General features: G+C 41.0%; 2 protein-coding genes across 12 annotated transcripts in view; one reads left to right on the top strand and one right to left on the bottom strand.

The window, feature by feature from the left end:
- Positions 1–345: 345 nt before the first annotated feature.
- Positions 346–2,752, bottom strand: tssc4 (tumor suppressing subtransferable candidate 4). 7 transcript variants are annotated; one of them, XM_027017664.2, is made up of 4 exons: positions 2,707–2,752; positions 2,121–2,245; positions 1,777–1,843; positions 346–1,640 (listed from the first exon to the last, which is right to left on the bottom strand). In XM_027017664.2, the coding sequence occupies exon 4, from the start codon at positions 1,595–1,597 to the stop codon at positions 653–655; it is 945 nt and encodes a 314-aa protein (XP_026873465.2). In that variant the 5' UTR covers positions 1,598–1,640; positions 1,777–1,843; positions 2,121–2,245; positions 2,707–2,752; the 3' UTR covers positions 346–652. The 7 variants fall into 7 exon arrangements, with proteins under 7 accessions (XP_026873465.2, XP_026873464.2, XP_026873463.2 ...); XM_027017663.2 differs by having other exon boundaries at positions 2,630–2,736; XM_027017662.2 differs by having other exon boundaries at positions 2,480–2,736.
- A 912-nt stretch (positions 2,753–3,664) lies between these two features.
- Positions 3,665–22,564, top strand: part of ano5b (anoctamin 5b) — a 33,042-nt gene continuing 14,142 nt past the window's right edge. The window contains exons 1-3 of one of the 5 annotated variants that reach the window (XM_027017690.2): positions 3,665–4,017; positions 11,366–11,410; positions 13,234–13,295. In XM_027017690.2, coding sequence (XP_026873491.2) covers positions 3,942–4,017; positions 11,366–11,410; positions 13,234–13,295 — 183 coding nt within the window. In that variant the 5' untranslated portion in view covers positions 3,665–3,941. Of the gene's footprint in view, positions 4,018–11,365; positions 11,411–13,233; positions 13,296–14,675; positions 14,798–18,710; positions 18,782–22,564 lie in introns of those variants that run through there. The other 4 variants (XM_027017686.2, XM_027017689.2, XM_027017688.2 and 1 more) reach the window with 4 other exon arrangements.

The following is a 22,564-nucleotide window of genomic DNA, read 5'->3' on the forward strand; positions in this document are numbered from 1 at the left end:
TGGCTATAAATTGAGCTGTCACACATTAAACAGGCAACAATATTGCCGTTTTAGACACTTCTCAGTGTCGCTGCTGTGTTTTGAATAATTTGTCATTGAAAAATACCCAGACAAAAACAGCCATGTGCTCAGAAACTGACCACTGAAAAAAAGCAGAGGACAGGGTGTCAATAAATAGCCTGCAGAGTGTAAATTATCTAACCATATGCAACACACATCCAAAAAGTGCATGTGTATATTCACACAGACATACACACTGTCCATGCACCACAAAGCGGCAGTACAGCCAGTCAGACATGCAAACATTAAGACAAAAGTTTAAAATGGTTCCAACCTACAGAGCAGTGGAATCAAATTTAATTTATTCATGAAAATTGCTCACAAATAACCCACTTCTCAGTACTTTACAGTATTGCTTTATACATATAAAACACTGAACCTCCAGGCTTCACTGTAGATATGAAAAATGTACTATCAAGAAATTACAGAATCTTGATTTACCACACTGCACATGTATGTGCACGAAGCCTCTTATTGTTTCTGTAACAAAATATTACAGGATGCAGGCTAAGATCTAAATATATATAAGTAGGACATCATAGCATGACATATGTACATGCACAGCTGATTACGTTTTAGAGCTTCAAAGCATTTAGTCCTCATCCTCTTCCTCAGCTGCTTTACGAAAGTTCTTTCGGTTCACCTTCTTTCCACAGCTGAAGGCAATGTGACTTGCTGTTCCTTGCTCTCTGTTGGCCTTCTCCTCCTCCTCCTCCTCCTCCTCAGATGCCCGCTTCCTTTTCTTCTCCGCCTGTTTCTCAGTGTGATGAAGAGAGGTCGCATTCCCTCCGCTCTCTTCCTCCTGGCCAGCATCTAGGTGGCCCAGGCCCACCTCCCTCCCTTTAGCCCGGTTGACCTTCAGCACGCTTCGGCATTCGTCTTTGGAGGTCTGACTAGGCTTGGTGAAGATAATCTTATGGTCAGAGCTGCTATTGTGGTCCTGGTTGAAGGCTGGAGTGAAGGACCCAACAGTGGCTTCTTGGGACCTCCTCCGCTCCTGGAGTCCCTGGATGAACTGAAGGGCCACCTGCTTGTTCTCCTGCTCACCGGTCTCAGGAATGTCCTCCAGACTGTAGCGGGTCCAGCGCTCAGGGTGAGCCAGGTAGTCTGGCACTCGTTTGCCCGACATAACTTTCTTAGCACCCTCTGAGGCTGCGCTGTATCTCAGTGGAGCAGGCGGTGGTGATGGTGGGGCAGGGCGGGCGAATGCACCATCAAGGACATTGTCTTCAGCCAGTCGAGTCGATGTGAGCTTGGCAGCACTGTCCAGCTGGTCAAATATGCTTCTGCTGCGGTCAGAGAAGCCCGAGCTTCCGCCCGTCAACCTGAAGGCAGGCTTTCCTTGAAGAATGGGATTAGCAGGCCGAACTTCCTCCTCCTCTTCGGAGGATGAAGACAAGTCCTCAACCTTTCTTCCAAAGGTCTCTGAAAGCTCATCAGGGTCTGAGTCAGTCAGAGAGCAGTCATCAGGCACATTGATGGTGTCTCTGTTGGACAGGCTGTTGGGAGCATCACCCTCACCCTTTGAATCGCTCATATTAGAGGTCAGAGAGGATCAGAGTAGAAATCTAGAAATCTGACTACAAAAATGAGAATGTAAAAGACATGAAACACAGGTATTATCTTATTTACCCTGTTGATGCTTGATTAACCATTTACTGAAAAGCCAACATCAGTATAAATATTTTTACTTCACTACACTAGACAAGTGCTCACCTTTAACAACAGGTACCAAAAGTAAATTTTATATGAATTCAGAGAAACAACTCGCGGTACCTTCACTCTGTGACAAAAACAAACACACACAAAACAAACAAACTTGTGAGTACATGGTATGGCATGTGATCCAAAAGCATCGCTAAATCCTGGGGACCTAATTAAGCTCCAGTTCCCCGCCAAAATTGGATGGCTCTGAGCCTTACAAGTTGTCGTACCATTAGCGAACAAAACCTAAATAATATTTTTAAAGGGTTCATAACGCAAAAACGGTCAACCAAATCCAAAAAATCAGAAATTCGTGTAAATGTACAGTTGAGTATGTGTGTACGTTGGTATCTTACTGAGTTTGAAGACTCACAAGTACTGCGAGGTTTCCAGATCAGCACAGATGCTAAACTTCTGAGAACTAGCGAACCCGGCCATTGCGTCGAATTGTGAATACGTTCTTCTTAAATTACAAATGTACCTGTAAACGATGAAGTTTAAGAAGATTTCTACAAATTAGCTAACACTAGCAAGCTATCCAAGTTTGCTCTCTCTGCTAGTTTATACACCTTGCTTGCGAGATAAATGTTAGTTTAAATTTCGGCTGCCCTGTGCACTCAAAGCGTGCATAAGATAATATCAATTTCAATCGCCAGCTTGTTAAATAACATAAACTGCATTTTGTAGGTCCACTGTCCAGATTACCTCCACATACAGCTATAGGGAAGCAGGGAGTCAAGGAACCAGCATCGGCTAGGCTAGCTAACAGCTAGCTGTTTACCCACCACTCTTCCTAACGACGACAAATAAACAAATAGAACAATACTAGCTAATAATTTTAGTTTTCAGATGGTGAGTCTCTCACATAAAAAATAAAGTGTTCTTCCTCGACCCCAAAACTGATCGTAATATCTAGAAAAAATAAATTACGACTTGGCGTACGTGCGTTTTTCCCTTCTTCGCTGTATTCGTGGTGAGCTGTAATAATGCAACACCGCCTCCTTCTGTACAAAGGGCTGCGTGTCATACAGGACTAGGGTGTTCTTTCCAGCATCACCAGCAGAGGGAGACATAGTCTATGCTGTGTAGCCAGTCATCTTATCGTTTGAGCTGGCTCTTGTAACATCTGGTTTCATTGCAAATGTCACTTACAAAATATTAAAATAGAAATAGCACATACTTATTTAATAGATGAATAATGTAAATGAGCCGGTGCAATGCAAAAGCGAGGCAATTTTATTAGCAGCAGCACATGACTTTAATTCAGTCAGCATAGGTTTAAACGACTGTGGCAAGCTCATTGAGAGTGTTTGCATCTTAAGACTAATTATGAGGCACTGTGTGAAAATTCTGAATACTCCTCTCCTGACCAGCTCCTCTTAGCTCGGCTGACCTTCAGTACGCTTCGACTTTTGTCTTTGGATGTCTGACTGGACATGGTGAGAATCTTATGGTCAGAGCTGCTACTGTGGTCCCAGTTGAAGGCTGGGGTGAAGGACTCAACAGTGGCTTCTTGGAATGTCTTCCACTCCTGGAGTCCTGGGATGAACTGAAGTGCCACCTGGTTGAACTGCTTATCAGTGTCATTCAGACTGTAGTGAATCCAGCACTCGCGGTGAACCAGGTAGTCGGCCATTATTTTGTACGATTCCTGTGACATTCTTTGGACTTCCTTGGCATCATCTGTGACTGCAACGTATTTCAGTTTGAAATTTGTTTTCCTATGCGTGAAGCTCAGTTTTAGCCACCCACTGTATTGTCCTGATACTCAGCTGATCCATTTTGGTGGGAGTATACCAGCCTCCATGTTATCTACTTGAGAATATGAACCATAAAAGGTCAATATGCACACAGCTCTGCCGCACTGAGAGTTTATGGAAGTTTATTTTATTTTATTTTAGATCAGTGAAGGGCCATTTCCAGACATGTGCGTAGGTCTACCGACGTACAGTGATGGACATGTGATCCACGCCCCTTTTCGGAACGTCATCGTTGGCTGGTTTACAAATTGATTGTATGAGCTGAGGCAGTGATTTTCTCTTCAGAAAGTGTGTTATCTTTAAATGAACACGTTGAAGTTTTAATGACAGTGTCACGTTTAGAGTTGTACCGCAGCAGGAAAAGACTTTTCGACGTTGCCGAATCCCTTCACCCGTACGGTGGACTTTTTGGCGAAGATGAAAAGGATAACTGGAAAAACGAAAGATGCAACTCTCATAGAGATGATTAACAAGGCGGATGCTCATGTGGAAGGTAACACGGTTAGCATGTCAAGCGCTTTGAATTTCACTGAAAGCGAAATAGGTTAAATGCAATCGTGTGACAAACGTGAGCTAGATAACTAAACCCTGCACCAGTTAACTTGGCCATCTTGTAATCAGGATGACGGAAGTAAAAGTATAACGCATGTTTTTTCATGTAGCGATGAAGTCAAAGGAGCTAGCTTGGCGGGTAGGTTAGCTAATCTAGCCAGTTTCCAGTGCCAGCCCACCAAGATGAAAACGTTTAGAGGAACATGTCGCGCTAGGCTGGTCCAGAAACCACGGACCTCCTGAAACTTTTCTCCTGGGAGTCGCGTTTCCCTTCGAAGGAAGACAAATTTGGGACTGACTAGGTTTATTACTCGATAACCAGGGCTAGCGGACTACATAACAGCGGATTTCTGGATGCAGTTTGTGGGGTCTTTGGTCTAAATGGTTCTCAGACGGGATGTTATTCACTGTTAGTTCAGATCTAGGCTTAATCTGCAAAACAGTACAGATTAAATTGCAGATAAAGGTGGAAATAGCAGGTACAGCCTGGTAAAGAATTTACGTGGGATGACTGCTGTTCTGCCAGGCAATCTCTTATTCATTCCTCTATTTTATCATTTAAAAGAGGTCAGATGTAGTTAGAGTAACTGTCCTCAACCGTAATAGAGTACTTTCTGTGGAAACCAGAGTTCAGTTCAGACTTTTCTTGATTTAATTATCTGCTGAAACGTGAATGGGAAAATGATAGTCAGGATTCACTAGACAGAGGAAAGGTCTTGCAAGTGAAGTCATTCTTAATTTCAAGCAATAAAGCTGTTAGAATGCTGTATCTTTTTAAAATTGTATTAAATTTTATTTTTTTTTTACAAAGTAGACCCTCTGTTTTGGTTTTCTTTGGTTATTTAAATATGTCGCAGGTCAGCCCTGAGACCAGTGCAAAATTATCCTTGACCACACCTTTGTCAGTTTATCGTCATGTGGTTTCTGTCCTAACAAAACGTGGGATTCTAGCAGCCCCCTTATCAAAGTCCTTACAGGCCTCAGTGAGTCATGGCTAGTCTTTTCCACTCTACGCAGATAGAGAATTTTTAGAATACTTGGCCGTTGTTCACTCTTTCAGCAGGTTCAAATGAAAGATGGCACGTAGTTGTGTGGGTATCGGGTTTCCCTTTAATATAAACGTGTCATGTTTAAAGATTCTCTCAGCAGTACACAGATAAAAGTGTTTCTTGTACTGTGCTGCACTCTATGTATCAGATCTAGTGTAATGGCAGTATGACGTTTGTCCCCTTCAGTGATACCGAGGAGGAGTGTTCAGACACAGTTGTCCCAGCAGAAAGTTTAAACTTGGAAGTGTTTGTCACCTAGGGTTCAATCACAATTCCTCTTTGGTGCAAATGTTATATCAAAGGGTTACAATACGTTAAGATAAACCTACTTTCTATAGAATAATGTACTGTACTGCTAGTGCTATAATGGCAACCCTATATGGACAGATCTTTCTTCCCTGGTACTGAGATGCTGTGCTAAGCAATGTGTGGTTAAATGCTCCAGAGTATTCCACTGCTGCTTATTACCGCGTAATAAGTGACCAACTCCATTAGTGACCTGCGTGCAGTTAGAATGAATCAGCAGCAGGGCTGTTGTTCTCAACAACATGTCAAGTTGATTAAGGGGTTTTTAAACAAGGCTCAAGGGAAAATGGAGAAACACATGGATGTTTGTTTGTTTATTTGTGTGTGGGAGTTTGCAGGTTTGGGGGTGTGTGTTACTTAGACCTGCACAGTTCCCCTGATGTAACACTGCTTTTGTTGTGTGATGAATAAGGCTCTTTAAGAGAGTGTTTAGGAAATGCCCTGATCAGCAACAAAGAGGAAGAATGATGGCACATGTGAGGCAGAAGCTCTGTCAGCTTTTCATTTCACTGCTTCAAGTACATAAGTTTTACTGTGGAAATGAAACCATTTTGTCCAGTCTACATGTTGTATGGGAACAATACCTAATCAACATTGTCGAAGTACTCAAATATTTGTCCTTTAGTCTGTGTTCTCGGGTTAGTTTTGATGCTCTTTTCCAGAGTCCTGGTACTGTGCCTGTTGCTGATGTTTTTAGTCACAGCTTCTTCTAGCCATTAATCTTGAGGGCATGTGTAGGAACTGTTGGAAAATGCATGAATGTGCAGCGCCCAAGCAAATCCATGTACTTATGCACAAGGTAGGAACGGGTGACCATGCATTGTTGATGACAATTCACGTCATGGATTTCCTTGAAAACAATCATGTGACAGCTTCTGTTAAATTATTATTATTAGTTACATTTGTATAGAACCTTTCTCAGACTCAAGGACACTTTACAGACAGTTGTCAGCTTTTCCACACCTATGAGAAGCGGCAGCTACTTTGCACACGGCGTACTCTCTGTCGGAAACGTCAGCCCCCTGGGGGACTGTGCCAGGGAAGGGGAGGAGGTTAAGACCAGGACAGAGCAGCATCCATCACTGGACATACCTGCACACAGGTCACATTCATACTGGACAATTTAGAATATCCAGTCAACCTAACCTAAATGTTTTTGGACCATGGGAGGAAACCAGAGACCCCAGAGGAAACCCACACACACACACTGGGAGAACATGGACACTCCACCCAGATAGGGACTCTAACCCAAGACCCTAGTGCTGAGAGGCAAACATGCTAACCATCAAGCCACTTTGCTGCCCATTCAGAAACCCTATAGCTCTACTCCAAATCATTTTTACAATTAGGAATTTTTGCAATTTGGCCCTTTGAGCTAAATTTCCTTCTTTTATATGTGTATTCTAAGCCTCACCAATTGCATGTTTTTCACTTGATTGGATTGAAATTTGTACTCAACATCCTAGTGTCCCTAAAGACAATTTGCAATGTGTATTGATGTAATTTTATTTGCTGTTTTACAGTAGTCAAATTAATTAAAATATTTGTTCCCAAACAGAATATTTAGCCTTCAAAAAATAATCACGCCACTAGTTTTTAACTTTCATGTTGTTTCTGTGTAAAGTTATATTGTTATTATATTTCTGTCATATCTAGAAGGTATTTGGAACTGCATAAAAAACTGGTCATTCTAAAAATTGGCTTTGGAAAAGAAAAACCCACATTAAGATATATTGAGTGTCTATGTTACAAAGAAGGATAATTCCAATTTCCTTGAAACTTTTTTATGGGAATTATCCTTAGGGTTTCTTGAATGTTCAGTAAATATTTCAACCCAGTGCCCAGTGTTTTTTCCCCTTTAGGCACTCGCTCTCAAAAATTACATAATTTATTTTTAGCTTACGTCATAAGTAATGTATGAGTAATATGTGTTTAAATTATAAATGAAGGAAGGAGGTCTTTGTTCATGGAAATGCCTAAGACGTACTGCATTTAATCTTGAAACTCTTATATATCAACTGTGTGTAAACACCCCTCCCAATTATTCAGTTCAGGTGTTTGTCACAACCATTGCAAACAGCTGTATCAATTAAGCACAACGCCATGTAATCTCAATAGAAATACACTGGCAGTAGACTGGGTCATACTGAACAGTTCAGTGACTTTAATTGCGACACTGTCATAGGATACCTCCTTTGCGGCATGTCCGTTTCTGCCCTGCTAGATCTCGCGATCAACTGTAAATGCTATTATTGTGAAATGTAAGCTTCTAACAGCAACCGGGTAACAGCAGCTCAGCCATGAAGCAGTGAACTTTACTGTCTCACAGATCAGGGTTACTGAATCAAATAGCTCGTACAACTCTCCTCTCCTTCACTAGAGTTCCAGACTACCTCTAGAAGCAACATCAGGGCAGAAAATCATTATTCACAAAGCCAGGCCTGAGCTGCAGTGGTGTCAAGTACCCAACCCTGGACTCTGCAGCAGTGGAAGCATATTCTCTGGAGTGACGCATCCCACTGCACTAGCAGGCGTTTATCTGATGGACAAATCTAGGATTGTGGGATGTCAGGAGAACATAGCCTTCTGGAATTAATATTGGCCTTTGCAGCATTTAGCAGATGCTGTTGCTCCAGAGCAACTTACAGTAGTGCTTGGTTGTCTCCATGGGGGGAAAAAACATCTGCAAATGCTTGGTTCTAAAAGTAATGTTTAATGGAGGAGAGATGATGGTCTGGGCCAGTGTTTTTGGCATTTGGTCTAGGCCCCTTAATTCCAGTGAACAATAATGTTAACACTACAGCATACATGGACATTTTAGACAGTTATATTCTTCCAGCTTTTGTGGCAAGAGTTTGGGCAGTGGCCCTGTGCACAAGGAGAGGTCAGTAAAGGTATGATAAGGTTAGCAGTATTATATGTACACATCCTAGCATGGTACTGGAATGTTGCTGTTCTATATATAAATGATATAAACAAAGAGAGAAATGAGTATAAACTACTCCCGGAACACCAATAACGGGACGTGCATGCTCAATAACTTTATCAGTTCTCTTTTAAACAAATGATACATTTTAACGTAGCAGTGGGAATTTACTTTCCAGAGTGCTTGATATTGGACACCAAATCTGTTGATTTTGTGAATGTGAGTTTGCCTAAGACTCACCCTTCCCCTTTCACAGGTGGGTTGGTGTGCTGATTTAGAAATGTTTACACAGGACCCCCCCCCCCCCCCCAATAAAACTGGTGGCAGTAAATAAAACTCTACACACCAGTCTGTTGGCCTGCAGGACATTGGTTTAACTTCCGCTGTTAAATGAAGTGGCTGTTTTGTTTCACCAGTTTCCCCTGCTTATCATGCTCTTGGCTGCTGCTCTTATCAGGCTAGGCCGTATGGGACGCGCTGTCAAAAAGACAAAACGGACATTTATGAACCGCTACTAGATTCACAGGATCTTTTCTCTCTCTAGATACAGTTATCTCAGTGGTCCTCACCCTCTTAGTAGCCTTGCTTTTATGTTCGAAGTGTGGACAACATGTCATAATGGTGAATAGTAATTCTGTAGCCATCAGTGTACTTCAGGACTCAGTAGTAAGATGATTGTGTATTATTAAAGGATGAAGTGTAAAGTGTTTCTAGTAATCTGTCTTGGGTTTTTTACTCTTAAATTATTTTATATATATATATATATATATATATATATATATATATATATATATATATATATATATATATTATTTATTTATTTATTTTTTTATGCACTTGCAACCTGGTTCTTTTCTGTTCTTGTAATCAAAATTACAAATAAAGGTTTGGTTTTGGAGGGAGGTGCAATGGGTTATAAGTCTATGAATGTTATATGATTGTATATTGTAATTCTTTTGATGAAATTCTGAAAATAATATATATTACCAGGTTAACAGTAAGTCATTAAAATATCCAATTGATATCTTAAAAGAAAGAGAATGTTGCAATATTTTTATGTTTATATTTTCTTACTATAGCGAAAGGCTTTGAGGTTGTTCTACATCATCTCAGGAGAGAGAGTGAGTGTGAGTTACTCTGGTAATAAGGCTCACTACCTACCTAACGTTTCTGTTTTGCACTTTATCCGTATGACGGATAAAGGAGAGAAGAAAAGTTAAAATTGTCAGTAATAATTTTTGAAGTTCCCCTCACATTAACCACATTTATATGTTGTTTCTAGCATAAGGATAAGGAATTCACCTTTCTATGGTTACGCAGATGGTCTGAAGATCTGTACGAGACAAAGCATAAAAGCCCGAAGCCTTTGAGCTCATGGGTTTGGTATCACTGAAGGTTTACTGCTGTATGTTCGCAGGGGTCTCTTCTGCTGTGGCATTTGTGAAATTCTGTCATGGCAAACAAACAAGTTCAGGCTAGTACGAAAGACACTGAAAGGCATGTGTTCACCTGTGTGAGTGAAAACGCGTGAAGATTGCTTAATGGGACTGCCACCAGGACCGATAACAGTAAGGGGGACCAGGCATTCCTATTGGGACCTAGCAGCCGTGGACATGAGTGCAACTCTTTCCTGGGCCCTGACCAGTGATAACATTGCGCAGAAATCCAGAAATCCATAGGAGCACAACTGGATGTTCTCTCAAAGATTTACTTCTGTCGGTCTTGCAGACTATGAAGATGCTCTGCCTGCCACTAACCAAGGTTACCTTATATATAGAAGTTTTCAAGAGCATTTACCTGGAGCAATTTGATAGAGAAGTTGGTTAAAGAAATTGTAAGCGAGAGAGAGCGCGTTAATGTCCTTGTTGGACAGCTGCACATTTTTAATCATTAGGGTTTCAGAATGCTAATATACTTTTCTATTCTAAAGAGAATAACCATCCAACAATCATGTGCATTCGTCAAGTTCTAATATTACAGGCTGGAAAATATGACATCTGTGTAAACATGAGTGGCTTGCCAATGGCTTTGGTTCAGCGCCTGTTTAAACTTTGTTTTTTCCAGTCTTCCTGTCTTTGTTAAATAGGGTCCCATGGGGAGTCATTGTGTCTGTCTGATAAAAATGTAAAAAAACTAAAATAAAAAAAAAAGCAAAATAAAACATTTTTTTAAAGTCTTGTGTATGATTGAATAATCTTGTTAACAAACACTTGCCCAAAGTGGGGAAGTACAGTGATCTGGTGGTTTTGAGTGTTGTCATTGGCTTGTATTAAGGGTGCATTCTATTTTCAGTTCCTAGTTGTTGATTGCGTCCTTGACTGACATATCTGGTGGCATTGGGTCCTATATCGAGAGTGCTGTGCAATGTTATTCTGTTATATCACCCTGAAACTGTGTTTGTCTTGGGGGAGGGATATCGCGTAATTTCAAAACCAAGCGAAACCATTTTCAAAAGAAATTGCTCAGTTTGTGGCACTATTATTAATGGCAGATAGAATCCTTTTTTAGCCTGGGACATTGAAAGGGGATTCTCTAACTCCTAAAGAACACAGCTGCTCAGGTTTGACTGAAACATCACAGGGATTTGAACTCTCAGGCATCCGTCTTTAAACCCAAGTTGCTGACGCTCAAGAGCACCAAATGTTCATGAATTGAAAAGCTTTGTTTTCACCCAGAACACGAGTGCCAGTGTCATGTGTAATCAGCTCTGTGTTGGCTGCACGCAGCACCTGCAGTACCGTTACAGTGACCAGGACAAACCTATTACTTTAGACAAGAGCTCTCCAAACCTGTTGACTGTCCTCCAGTACTTGCTCTTTAAACTGGAATCTACCCAGGACTCATGGGAAAAATTGCAAGACCTATTAGCATAATCGGCTTCCTTTCCTGTCTATTTTTAACATTGTGTTTCATTGCTATTTTGCTATTTAGGATTCGACCAATATGTTCAATTTTTTTCCCTTTTCTTTCACCCTTCCTCTCTGTCTCATGACATCTCCCTGGTTCAGATGGTTTTGCAGTGCTGACTGGCTACAGGAAGACTCTCCTGGCAGGTATGGACAGAGCGTGCCTCCGTGTGCCATCAGTCTGTCCATCTGCCGCTTGGCTCCACGCCCTTTCACGCTCTTGTCTGCCCAGCGAGAAGGCTGTTTATCCGCCTTCTTTCTCCTCTTTTAATTTCTCCATCTGTTTGCTTTAATCACTTCTATTCATGTCTGTTTTGTTCAGGGCTCCGTTTTGCAAATCCGTTTGGCGTTTCGTGCTTGACGAGTAATGTCGTCGTCTTTTTTTTTTTTTTCCCTTTCATGCCTTGCCTAATTTTGTCTCGTTGCCTTCTTGTTTTCAGTGTGGACCCCACTACTTCACCTCAGCCTCTGGCGTCCAGTGGTAATCATGCGCTTGTGTGCCGTGCTGGCTTGTCGTTTGCCCAGGCCTGATTTGTGCGTTTGTGAGATGTCTCCTGAGTCTGCCAGAGTGCTGCTTGTCCTGCTGTCGGGGCGAGGGGTAGCTGGGACAGGGACAGCCCGAGCTTTACCCCGCAGTCTGTCTCTGTGGCTTTTTCCCCCCACAGCACACAGAACCAGCTGCCCTTGGACGGCTGACGTGGAACATCTCTCCCCTACTCCCACCCACGCCGCTCTGCCGCCTAGGTCTGAGGACCCACTCAGTAGTGTGGTCATTGACATACAGCACTTCACACCTGGCGTGTTGGTGTGTGTAGGCTACTTTACATACTAAATGCCCATTGTACAGTTTGAAACAGTGTTTTCTTACTTGCATTTACAGCATTCATAGTGTGTGTGTGTGTGTGTGTGTGTGTGTGTGTGTGTGTTTGAGTTTCCTGATCTTCAGGCTGTGCTTATCTGTGAGACGGGGTTTTGTCTTTGTGTGTGTGTGTGTGTGTTTGGCAGCCCGCACAGCCTAGGCCACCACCCCTCTTCACAGGAAGTACACTCCAATGCCTTCCGCCATCATCAGTCAGTGATGAGCCAGGCGGTTACTCATGTGTGCTGTGTTTGTGGGACAATGTTGAAAACAAGAAGGAATGAGTTGTTTTATTTTTTTAAAAAGCCTGGGTGTTGAAGGTTTCTTTTTAACAAGATAGTAGAATGTGTGCCAACAGGCTGTTATTTATTTCTTTTGCTTTTTTATTTCTAAGAAATTTGGCAAAAAAAAATCAATTGTGGACAGGAAGTCTCCTAAAAAGATTCTTAACAAATTTGAGGTGACTATGCAGTTTAGACAGCATTATTGAGATTTAACCATACACGTTGCATCCCCTTCTTTTGTGTTCCCACAAATCTTGTACCCTACAAGCTAAGATGTTACAAATCTTCTCAGACTGTGCTCAAATTTAATCTAAGAGAACAGACCGATAGTAAGACAGACACGAGGTGAATTTAGCCTGGTCTTTTCCTCATTTCCTTTGCAGCTGAAAAAGTGTATTCCTGTGACTCTTCAGAGACTTTGTATTTGACATTTGACTTTTAGAACCTAAAACTTGTTGCATCTGTTGGTTCTTTTCTGTACTTTAACATTTAGCAGGAAATGTGTTTAGGATGTATTTGAATGATTCAGTGCTGCACCTTTTTATCTTAGTGTGCAAGGCTTGTGATACCGTCTGCGGGGGAGAGACTGTCATTTTTAAGGATTGTTATGCCCACTGACTGCGTGAGCATCAGTGCTCTGTTGTTAACCATCTAAAATATGTATAATGAGGGATTCTGACACGTTTTTAACACATTGCACCAACAGTGTTGTAGTGTTAAGATCATCTGAGGTGTCGGAGCGTACTGAATGATGGCTCATCCATCTTGCGATAAAGTTTGCTCTGCACATGCTTTGCCAAGTCTCTAACTGGTTGTGTTCCTCACAGATAACAATGGCATCCTTCTCTCTGCCTCAGACAGAGGAACGTCACTCCCTGGCCTCCAGGAGGTAAGCGAAACACTCCCCACTTCATTCACACACTTCTCACAAGCTTTGAAACGAGCAAAAATGTAAAAATCAAATTTTCAGTATGTGGCGAATTACTGACTTCAAGTCAGCATCTTCCTGGTGGCTTTTATTATTGCAAAAGAGTCGGCTCTGGACGAATCTGGCCCCCGTCATTCATTATCCTGTGACACCCCTCACATATGTGCCCACGTTTTGTTCCTTTAAGTATTTTCTCTAGGTTGGAAGTTTCCACAGCTTCTTGTTGTTAACGGCCCTCTTGGCTTCAGTTGTGAGTTTGTGGGGTGTGGATGGACAGTGGTTCCTTATTTTACATGGCCACGCCATACACAGTTCACAGAGCCCATCCTCCTATGTCTGATTCATTGAAATTTCATGGGGATTTCTGGCCTTGGTTTCTGGATTAAGTTATCCCTGCATGTCTGCTGGCAGGCTAGATTAGGTTAGCTGCTCTGAAATGCCTCTCGCCTTACCACTGCGCAGTACATTTATCATCAGCATTTCTTTCCAAGCAAGATGACTCACAACAGTCCACTTCAAGCACATCCAACATTTGACCCAATGTTCCTGTCATCAGTTATCTTCAACCTCCTGGTTTATTGAGGAGCCGATAAAAGAATTAGAATTTTGAAATTATGAATTTAATTTCCATTTAATTCTGTGTGAAGAGGTAGGGTTTGGAGGCATTTCCTTTGAGAATGCGTGTCCCGAGTATACGTATATAGAAGCACACACACACACAAATGGTGCTGTCTGGAGCCTGGCAATACTGTCTGTGATTGCTCATAGCCAGGGCTCTGTGGGGTAAGCTCTTTGTGTAATGAGAGCCTCCATTAAGATAGGCATATTTAGGTTGCTGCCAGTGTACTGCTGTATTCTAGTTCTGTATTGCTGCTGGTGTTATTCAGACGAATTTGCCTGAAATTTATTATAAATGATTTTATAAGACAAATACATAAGTAGATAAAAGGAGCAGACTGATTTTCCAAATTTTTGGAATTTCTGTGTCAACAAATTTGTTGTTTAGACCTACAAGATTGATTTTCAAAGTGCACAGGCTTCAGGAGACAGGGCAAAAGAGCTATGTTGGGCAAACCCACAAGTGGCAAGTTGCTGTGAATTACTGGTTGAAACTGGATGAAGCTAAAAATAACTGCCATGATAGGAGAGGCAGCTGCATTCTCTATTCTGCATCGTCTTAAAAATAAACTGTACAATTCCTAATTTAATACGAGAAGTATTAAAATGCTTAGTTGGTTGCAGGATAAGCAGCGTATGAAGGTCTGTCCCTCTGGCTGTAACTCGGTACTCCATCAAGTGGAGGTAGCCAGCTAAGCTCTTATCTGTGGCGTGGGCGTCGGGCTTTCGGTGCTGCTAATGTGGCCGCAAGAATGCTTGCTTTAACATACCAGCTTAGGACTGTTTACAGGCAACATGCCAGCTCATATTGAGGTATGCAAATTGAATTCATGTTTACACAACAGGTGAGTGAGTGGCATGAAGACTGTAGGCCCTGTGTGCGTTTAGACTCGAATATTTCATTTTGAATTAGTCTTTGGATTTACATGATTGTGTTGCATTTCGTAATTACACAAGGCTTGTGTACCAGGTTGAATCGCTCAGTAAAAATTAGAAGCTAGATTTTAAAACATTTTAGTTATTATTTAAATTTTGGTTGCACCAATATCATAGGTTGATGTGTGTTTTTATTACTTTGCATCATTCTGTATATAATCTCAGATTGTAATTTATATTAATATGAATATATTGTATGTTGTATTAATAATAAGAAGAAGGTGACTGTATTTTGTTACCACATCATTATTATTCTCTTCACAACTGAAGTTTTCGGACTTGTATAAAACAATTGTATCCAGTAAATGCAAAGCTGATTCTATCTTATTTTTAGAATAAACCTTTCACATTTTTTGGAGTCAGTTCAGTAAACTGACAAATTTGCTCATATACTGTTGTAAGGGTTATGAGCTGGAAAGAGCTAAAATCAGCAAATTGCTTTCTCCTTTGAGGAAATTTAATGGAAATATCTCTTTTGCTGGTGCGCTGTCTGTCTGTCTGTGCGCTGTACATTTGTATCTGGCTGAAGGTCTTTGTGTACGTGTGCAGGCCTGTAGAAGCGCTCTTCTCTAATGGCTTAAACACCTTATTCCTGATGGCTTTTTATTTTGGGCCCGCTTATGTAGGCATATTTAAGCATACATATCTATTAGCCAGTTTATTTTGTTTGTGTACGCTTGTTTACTCACATCGGTCAAATGATTTGTATAGTGATTGCTGCTCTGGTGCCTCCCTTGTCAGAACATGATGGCTCCTTTTAAAAGTATGATTATGAGGAAACGCTGCCTCTGGCTGCAACCTCGCCAAGCAGTAAAAATCGATGAGGTTCTATAGTTCATTCTTCTTTTATTTCTTTGGCCGTTGCTCACTTCTGTTTATTTCAGTGCATTTCAGATATTATGCCTACTCTTGTCCATTTTTAGCTTTTTAGAAGAATACTAAGATAAAAATAAATATTTTTTAAAATAAAATAAATATTGGGAAAAAAATGGAGATAATTTTAAACTGAAACTTAAGCGGAGCACTTAAGCTTCTTTTTATTAAGCGTAAACGTTATAATTACATTATGAACTGTTAATACTTATTACTACAGTTACTTAATATTATAGCAGTTCTATCATTTTCGTAGAGTTCAGATTGTGAGAATCTGCCATTTGTACAAAAATCCCTGATTATTGCTTACAGAAATGTTATGACGGTCAGTGTGCTTCCTACAGTTACTGAGCAGTCGTGCCACAGAAGGATTTGGGTTCAGAACAAGGGCTCCTTTTGATCAATGCAGTCATAAAATGACCCATGGTCAATACTTTGCATCTGCAAACACTGCTCTGATGTATTAGTAGTAATTAGTATTAGTAGTAATAACATTGAGCAACAAAATTTGTAATGTTTTTTTGTTTTACAGTTAGCAATGCATTATAATAATGCATATGCGTGGTGTGCAGAGTATGTATCCCATCCATATGCATTAATGACATGCGAGTGGACTGGAACGAAAAAACAAAACGATTGCACTGACGGTAAAGTCCTAATTCATACTGATCAGACTATAGACTTTGTATAGACTATAGACTTTGTATAGACTATAGACTATAGACTTTGTATAGACTATAGACTTTGTATAGACTATAGACTATAGACTTTGTATAGACTATAGACTTTGTATAGGGCTTCAGCAAGTTGTTGTGAACAAGCGGGCTGCTTGAAGTGTGGTGTAGATTGAGCTAAGCAGTGTCAATTTTCGAAATATCTGGAGGACAAATTTGTGCAGGGTTGGTAAACAATAGTTAGCAACATGTTAACGATAAGTCAAGGCTTTTAAAATGCGCAAACTGGTGCTTTGCATGTAATGCGGAAAGCTGGTAACTTTCTGAGGTCTGGTTCATGTACAGTGTTATAATGATTGTTATGCGCGTAGAGACGATGCTTGGCATACTGCTGTAGAATAAACAGAAGAGGTTTTTTTTGTTTTGTTTGTTTTTACAAAGGCCTGTACTAACTATGCCAGTATGACTGCACAGCTACATCTAATAGTTATTCACGCTCTTCCTCAGATGTCACACATCCCAGCAAGTCTAGATTTATAGTAAGGCATTAAATTTCATTAACCTAAATAAATCATATTGACTTATATTAAGTAGATTTAGTAGAGGGATTTAAACTAATGTTTTGAAGTGTGTGAAGTTGTGACTGGACTAAGTGAGTGAAAGAGTAGGTGTATATGGTTTACTCTTAACTAGGCATTGTAAAAAAAATAAAAATAAAACATTTTGGTATGTTAAGAATATTTGGAGTTTAGATTTGTGGAAGTCTGGTGAAAAGAGTTTGTAACTTCAGGTTTTAAATAAAAGTTAACATGTTTAACATTTACAAACTAGCACTTCGTTATGCATCTAATAAGAACATCTGCTGATTGAGTTTCTGCTAATGGTATAAAAAGCTAAGAAATTTGCTGTGCTACTCTAATAGCCTGCACTGATTATGATGTAACCTGCATTAGCACCATTATCTTCATCTATTTCAAGCAAAACAACAGATATTTTAGTTTTACCTTGTTTACACCTAAATGACAATTGTTGTTCTCCCCATTGGCCGATTCCCACCAAATGTAGTATGCCTCCTCAGAATGCCATGTTATATATTTTGTCAATATCTGATAACCCCTAATAGTTTTATGCAATTCTGTGTGGAAGGTCTCCACCCGCAATACTTGATTTGATGTGTAGCATCCACACTTCTAAAATGGGATGAACTTCAACATGTCTTAGAGAATGTATTCCTGCATGCACCATTTGTGTTTTGTGTGGGTTGGCCAATCAAAGCCTGGCAAATGTTTGCAGAAATCTGATTGGCCAGTAGTGTATGTTATTTTTTACATCAGCTTTGGGTGGGCATTTGGATTATTTGGTTGAGCAACAATAAAAATCTTGCTGCTCTTAAATAGGGTATGTAAACAAGGGCATATGTGAACTTTGAGGGAAGAAGCAAAACGAACAATTTCAGCATACAATTTTTATAGGTTGGTCTGAGGGCTTTTCTCTGAGAGAGGGGAAAAATTAAACTGATATACACCATACACACACTTATTTATTTATTTACTTACTTACTTACTTACTTACTTACTTACTTATTTATTTATTTATGTATTTATTTGTGTGTGTGTGTGTGTGTGTAAAACATATGATGACAATACCAGTTTCCAGCATAAATAAATTGATTACAGAAACCTCTCTTTGGTTAGCAAACTGATCTTTAGGTTTAACTGACTGATTTATGTCCGTTTTTTGTGGTAATTTCTCATGTGCCAAAATAACTAAATCTCTTTTGCTTGCCTGCAGCATTAGTGGAGAGGGGTGAGAAAGCAGGACAACGTAGAAGATCTTTTGCATTTACACGATCAATTTATTGAGCAATGTTTACTTTCACCACAGCAGTTTAATTGTGCAAAGCTACTTTTCTCTGGTCCTGCAGGCATATGAAGTGGCTTTGGAGAGAGTTGTCAAGAAAAGATGCTGATTTTGCTAGGAGAATGTATGACCCTGATTAAATCAACAGTTCTTTGGGAGAATCTTGTCTCCATCTCCACAGTAGCTCTATCAAGAATGCTAAACATTGCTGTTTTCAAGGACTTTGCTAGTGTGCTAGTTTGGCCATCAGGGTGACCTTGCACAATAGTTCAGCAGACAATACTGTTGTCAAGCCGTGAGTTGGCAATCCTCCTCCTTAGTATTTCCACATTTGAAAAAAATGCTTCTCTCAGAACAAGCCACGTCTTATCTCTTTCAGTGTCCCCAGTGAAGTGGTCACCACCTCCCCTGCAGTTCATAATTCCACTGTTTGTGACTGCTGATTTGAACTGGATGGCTTCAATGCACCATGCACATGCAGGAGAAGTATGCCAATGTCAAAGAAGTTCTGTCTGTTTCACTGTGTCAGAAGCCCTCATGCCTCTGTACTGCAATCAGTGGGACCAGTGTCGACCTCTGCTACCTCAGACAAAAACCTCATGATACTTTCCTCATTGTCAACAATGGCCTTTAGTAACCTTTTGAGAGTATTGCACCTCCGTGCAGCAAACACCTGTGGCAGAATGCATTCCATGAACCACTTCTTTGCAAGAGGATCTGATTGCATCGCACATACCACTGCCAGGTGGAGTTGGTAGTTGTAGCAGTGCACTTACAGAATGTCCTTGCCTGCGTTTTGTTGGAGCAGTCTACACACCACCGTTCATCACTGAATGCATAACACTAAGGCACTAAATTGGGAGGATTGTGTTCCAGGTCACAGAGATGAGAGTGAATTTGGTTCATATTCAGCATCATATTCATATTTGCTTCATATTCAGCACCAAGCTGACTCAGATCAATCAAGCCCATTAAATGTTCTTCTGAGATCGAGTAGCAGACATATCTTATTATTGACAAGTTCTCAATGTTACTGCTATTCTTGGTGCCATCACTTTTATTGCAAACTTCAGGGGAGTCAGTCTGATTAAAGGATCTGCCACATCCGTGTCCCCCTGACAGTTCCCATGGAGAGCTAGCTCATTTACAGTGAGAAACTGAATGCCTTGTCCTATGCTTTTAACATGCTACATGTTCTTTCGTATCTGGGTTTGACCCAGTAGCTCCACGATACTTTCAACTGTATTTGAGCAATGCTGATATTCCTGCCATGTAAACGTCGAACGTGAGGCATTCTAGAGATATGTTTAGGGAAACCAATGCTAAATATTGTATCTACATTTTGTGAATATGTCCCCTCATTCAGAGTTGGAAACACCAAATTTGTGAAGGCAAAGCAAAAGCAGGCATCATGCAAGACAGAATATTCTAGTCAACACTGGCACCAGCCTACACACAAGCATCACACAGTTTGTCCAAATGGGTGCTTTGGATCTTCTTCTTTGTTTGGCTGTTCTTGTTGGGGGTTGCCACAGCTGATCATTTGTCTCCATCTTGCCCTGTCCTGTCCTCGCTCTTATTTTCTGCATTCATCAACCCCTCTTTTCACCTTCTTCCACACTCTTCTTATCTGTTAGTATCTTCTCCTCTGCATCCTTTATCATTCTAACCTGCTGTGTATCCTTCCCATTTCTTCCTCCATCTAGCCAATCAGTACATGTCCTTTTCACCTTCCTTAGTGTCCAGCTTCTCATACAGCTTGCCATACATCTTTGCCTTACGTTGCATCTCTTTGTCTACTCTCCTCATCTCTTGGGAGATCCCAGTTTTTATTAGCCAGCCTCTTCCTTCCTCTGTCCAGACGTCACGCCAAGTACCTTCCTAGCTGATTCTCTCACCACTTTTTAGGGTTGTTGCCCAGTTCTCTAGCACCCCCTCACTACCCACCCATTGGCCGTTTCTCCTCTTCCCTGAATTTCATACCATAGTCGTCTTCTTTTAACATCCACCATGTGATCCTTGGTTCTGCCCTCACTCTCTTCCTTCTCTTCAACGCCATAGACATCCTACAGTTCACTATCCGATGCTGTCTAACTACTCTCCCCTACCACCACCTTACAGTCTCTAATTTATTTCAGGCTGCGTCTCCTGCAAAGGATATAGTCCACCTGTGTACACCTTCCTCTGCTCTTATGTCACCCTGTGTTCTTCCTTTTTCTTATTCCTGTCCTTAACACTATCTACCAAACACCTCCTCATCACCTCTGTTTCCTTCACCAACATGCCCAGGTCAGCTCCAATTACAACACTCTTCTTTGGGTACCCTCACCATCATTTCCTCTAACTCTCTAGAAATATTCTTTCTCCTCTATTCCCCAACCCACCTGTGGAGCATATGCACTGTTGACATTCATCAGCACTCCATTAGTGCTATAAGACACTCTTTTCACCTCTACTACATTCTTTCGTACTCTTTCAAGATTACCACCACTCCATTTCTCCTCCCATCTACATCAGTTTACATCAGTAGAACAGTTTAAACCCACCTCCAATGCTCCTAGCCTTACTCCCCTTCCACGTCTCTTGAATACACAACATGTCAGCCTCTCCATTATATCTACTAGCTCTCTCCCTTCACCAGTCATAGGTACCCACGTTCAGCTTTCCTTTTTCTTACTTCCAACTACTTACCCTTCTGTCTCTGTCTCTTCTATAAGACATTTTTCCCCGTCTCTTCCTTTGACTGAACATAGCACAATTTTGTCCAACAGTACTAGTGGCAGTCGTTGTTAACCTGGGCCTCAACCGATCCGGCATGTAAACATGACTTTGGTCCACATACTTGATTTTTGGCAATTTTTACACCGGATGCCCTTCCTGGCGCAACCCTCCCTGTTTACCCAGGCTTGGGTGCACTGATACATACACCCCCAGTGGCTAGGTTAAATGGGTGCTTTGGATACATATTTAAAATTGGCTTTGATGGGCTGTCTATATTTAAGTGAGCAGTGGACACGACTGAGCTGGAGGATGTTGTGTTTGGATTTTGTGCAGGACGGAGGTTTGCTGTATCTGACAACCTGACACACTTTTCTCAGTGTTGGTAGATATGCTTGCCTCGACACTAGGAAGAGCATGCACTGGGCTTGAGGGTGCATGAACTAGGGTCGAGGGTGTCTGTACTGGGGTCGAGTGTGTCTGTTTTCAACAAACTACCTACTTAATAGATTTACCTAACTATCAAAATTATTTTTACCCCATAAGCCAACTCCAGTGACTAGCCGCAAATCAGCTATCCTGGAACTGGATAATCACTAAATCAGTGGGCAACAAACACACCCACAACTTCAAAATGGCCATTTTTGATGACCAACGATAAAATTACAAAAACCTATGAATGCTTAAGAAATAGGTTTAACAGTGTTCTTCTTCTTCATCATCATCATCAAAGTTTTCATTGGCTGGCCATATGGGCGCTTGATTCCTTGGGGTTAGGAACACCCATCGCAGCTCACCCATAGACACTCCCTCCCCAGGAAACACTCATAGACATACTCTTAGACACTCCCACACTAGATTACCAGGGTCAGCAATGTTGAACATTGCAGGCTAACTGTGGTTGCACACATTTATGAAAATTCAGCATGCAGCATCACAGCTGTTTGTGGAGTGTTGTATGAAAACCAACCTCCACTGAAGACCTGTGCAGACACACCAGGATTAATTTGAATCTGGGTTACAGCAGATTTGCCTACCCACCTGCCTCTTGTGTTCTGTGTTTATTAGCAACATGGAACTTTAACTCTGTAGTCCTGTTCCTGTTTGCTTGGTTTTCCAGGGACTTGGTTACTTGGCTGGTGACACAGCGGGGAGTGCTTGTTGGCTGTGTTTCCTTCTTATTGGGAAGTTTAGGAATAACACAGGAGAAGGATTGTGTAATAGCTACAGCAACACAGTGAAAAGTTCAGTATGGTTTTGTGGTTTCAGGTATAAAAAGCATAATGTACAACTGAGGATTCAGCACTATGTTACAGTGGTTTATCTAACATAACCATGTGTATGGTCAGCTGTTAATGGTGTCTTTTTGAATGCTGGTGTGAAGAGAAGAAAAAAAGACATTATTGGCTCATAAACACACAATGTTATGTTATATGGACAATCACATTACTGCAGAGTATTACACTCTACTAAAACTGCTCTGTTCATTAAGTCACTCGTGGTTGATATTAATAATCAACATTATTATGTCTCACTGAAACCAGGGCCGAT

The sequence above is a fragment of the Electrophorus electricus genome, chromosome 21 (genome assembly GCF_013358815.1).
Source record: "Electrophorus electricus isolate fEleEle1 chromosome 21, fEleEle1.pri, whole genome shotgun sequence".
NCBI lineage: Eukaryota > Metazoa > Chordata > Actinopteri > Gymnotiformes > Gymnotidae > Electrophorus > Electrophorus electricus.

Excerpts from the sequence above, each read along its gene's own strand:
- tssc4 (XM_027017664.2), bottom strand. The coding sequence starts at position 1,597 with ATGAGCGATTCAAAGGGTGAGGGTGATGCTCCCAACAGCCTGTCCAAC.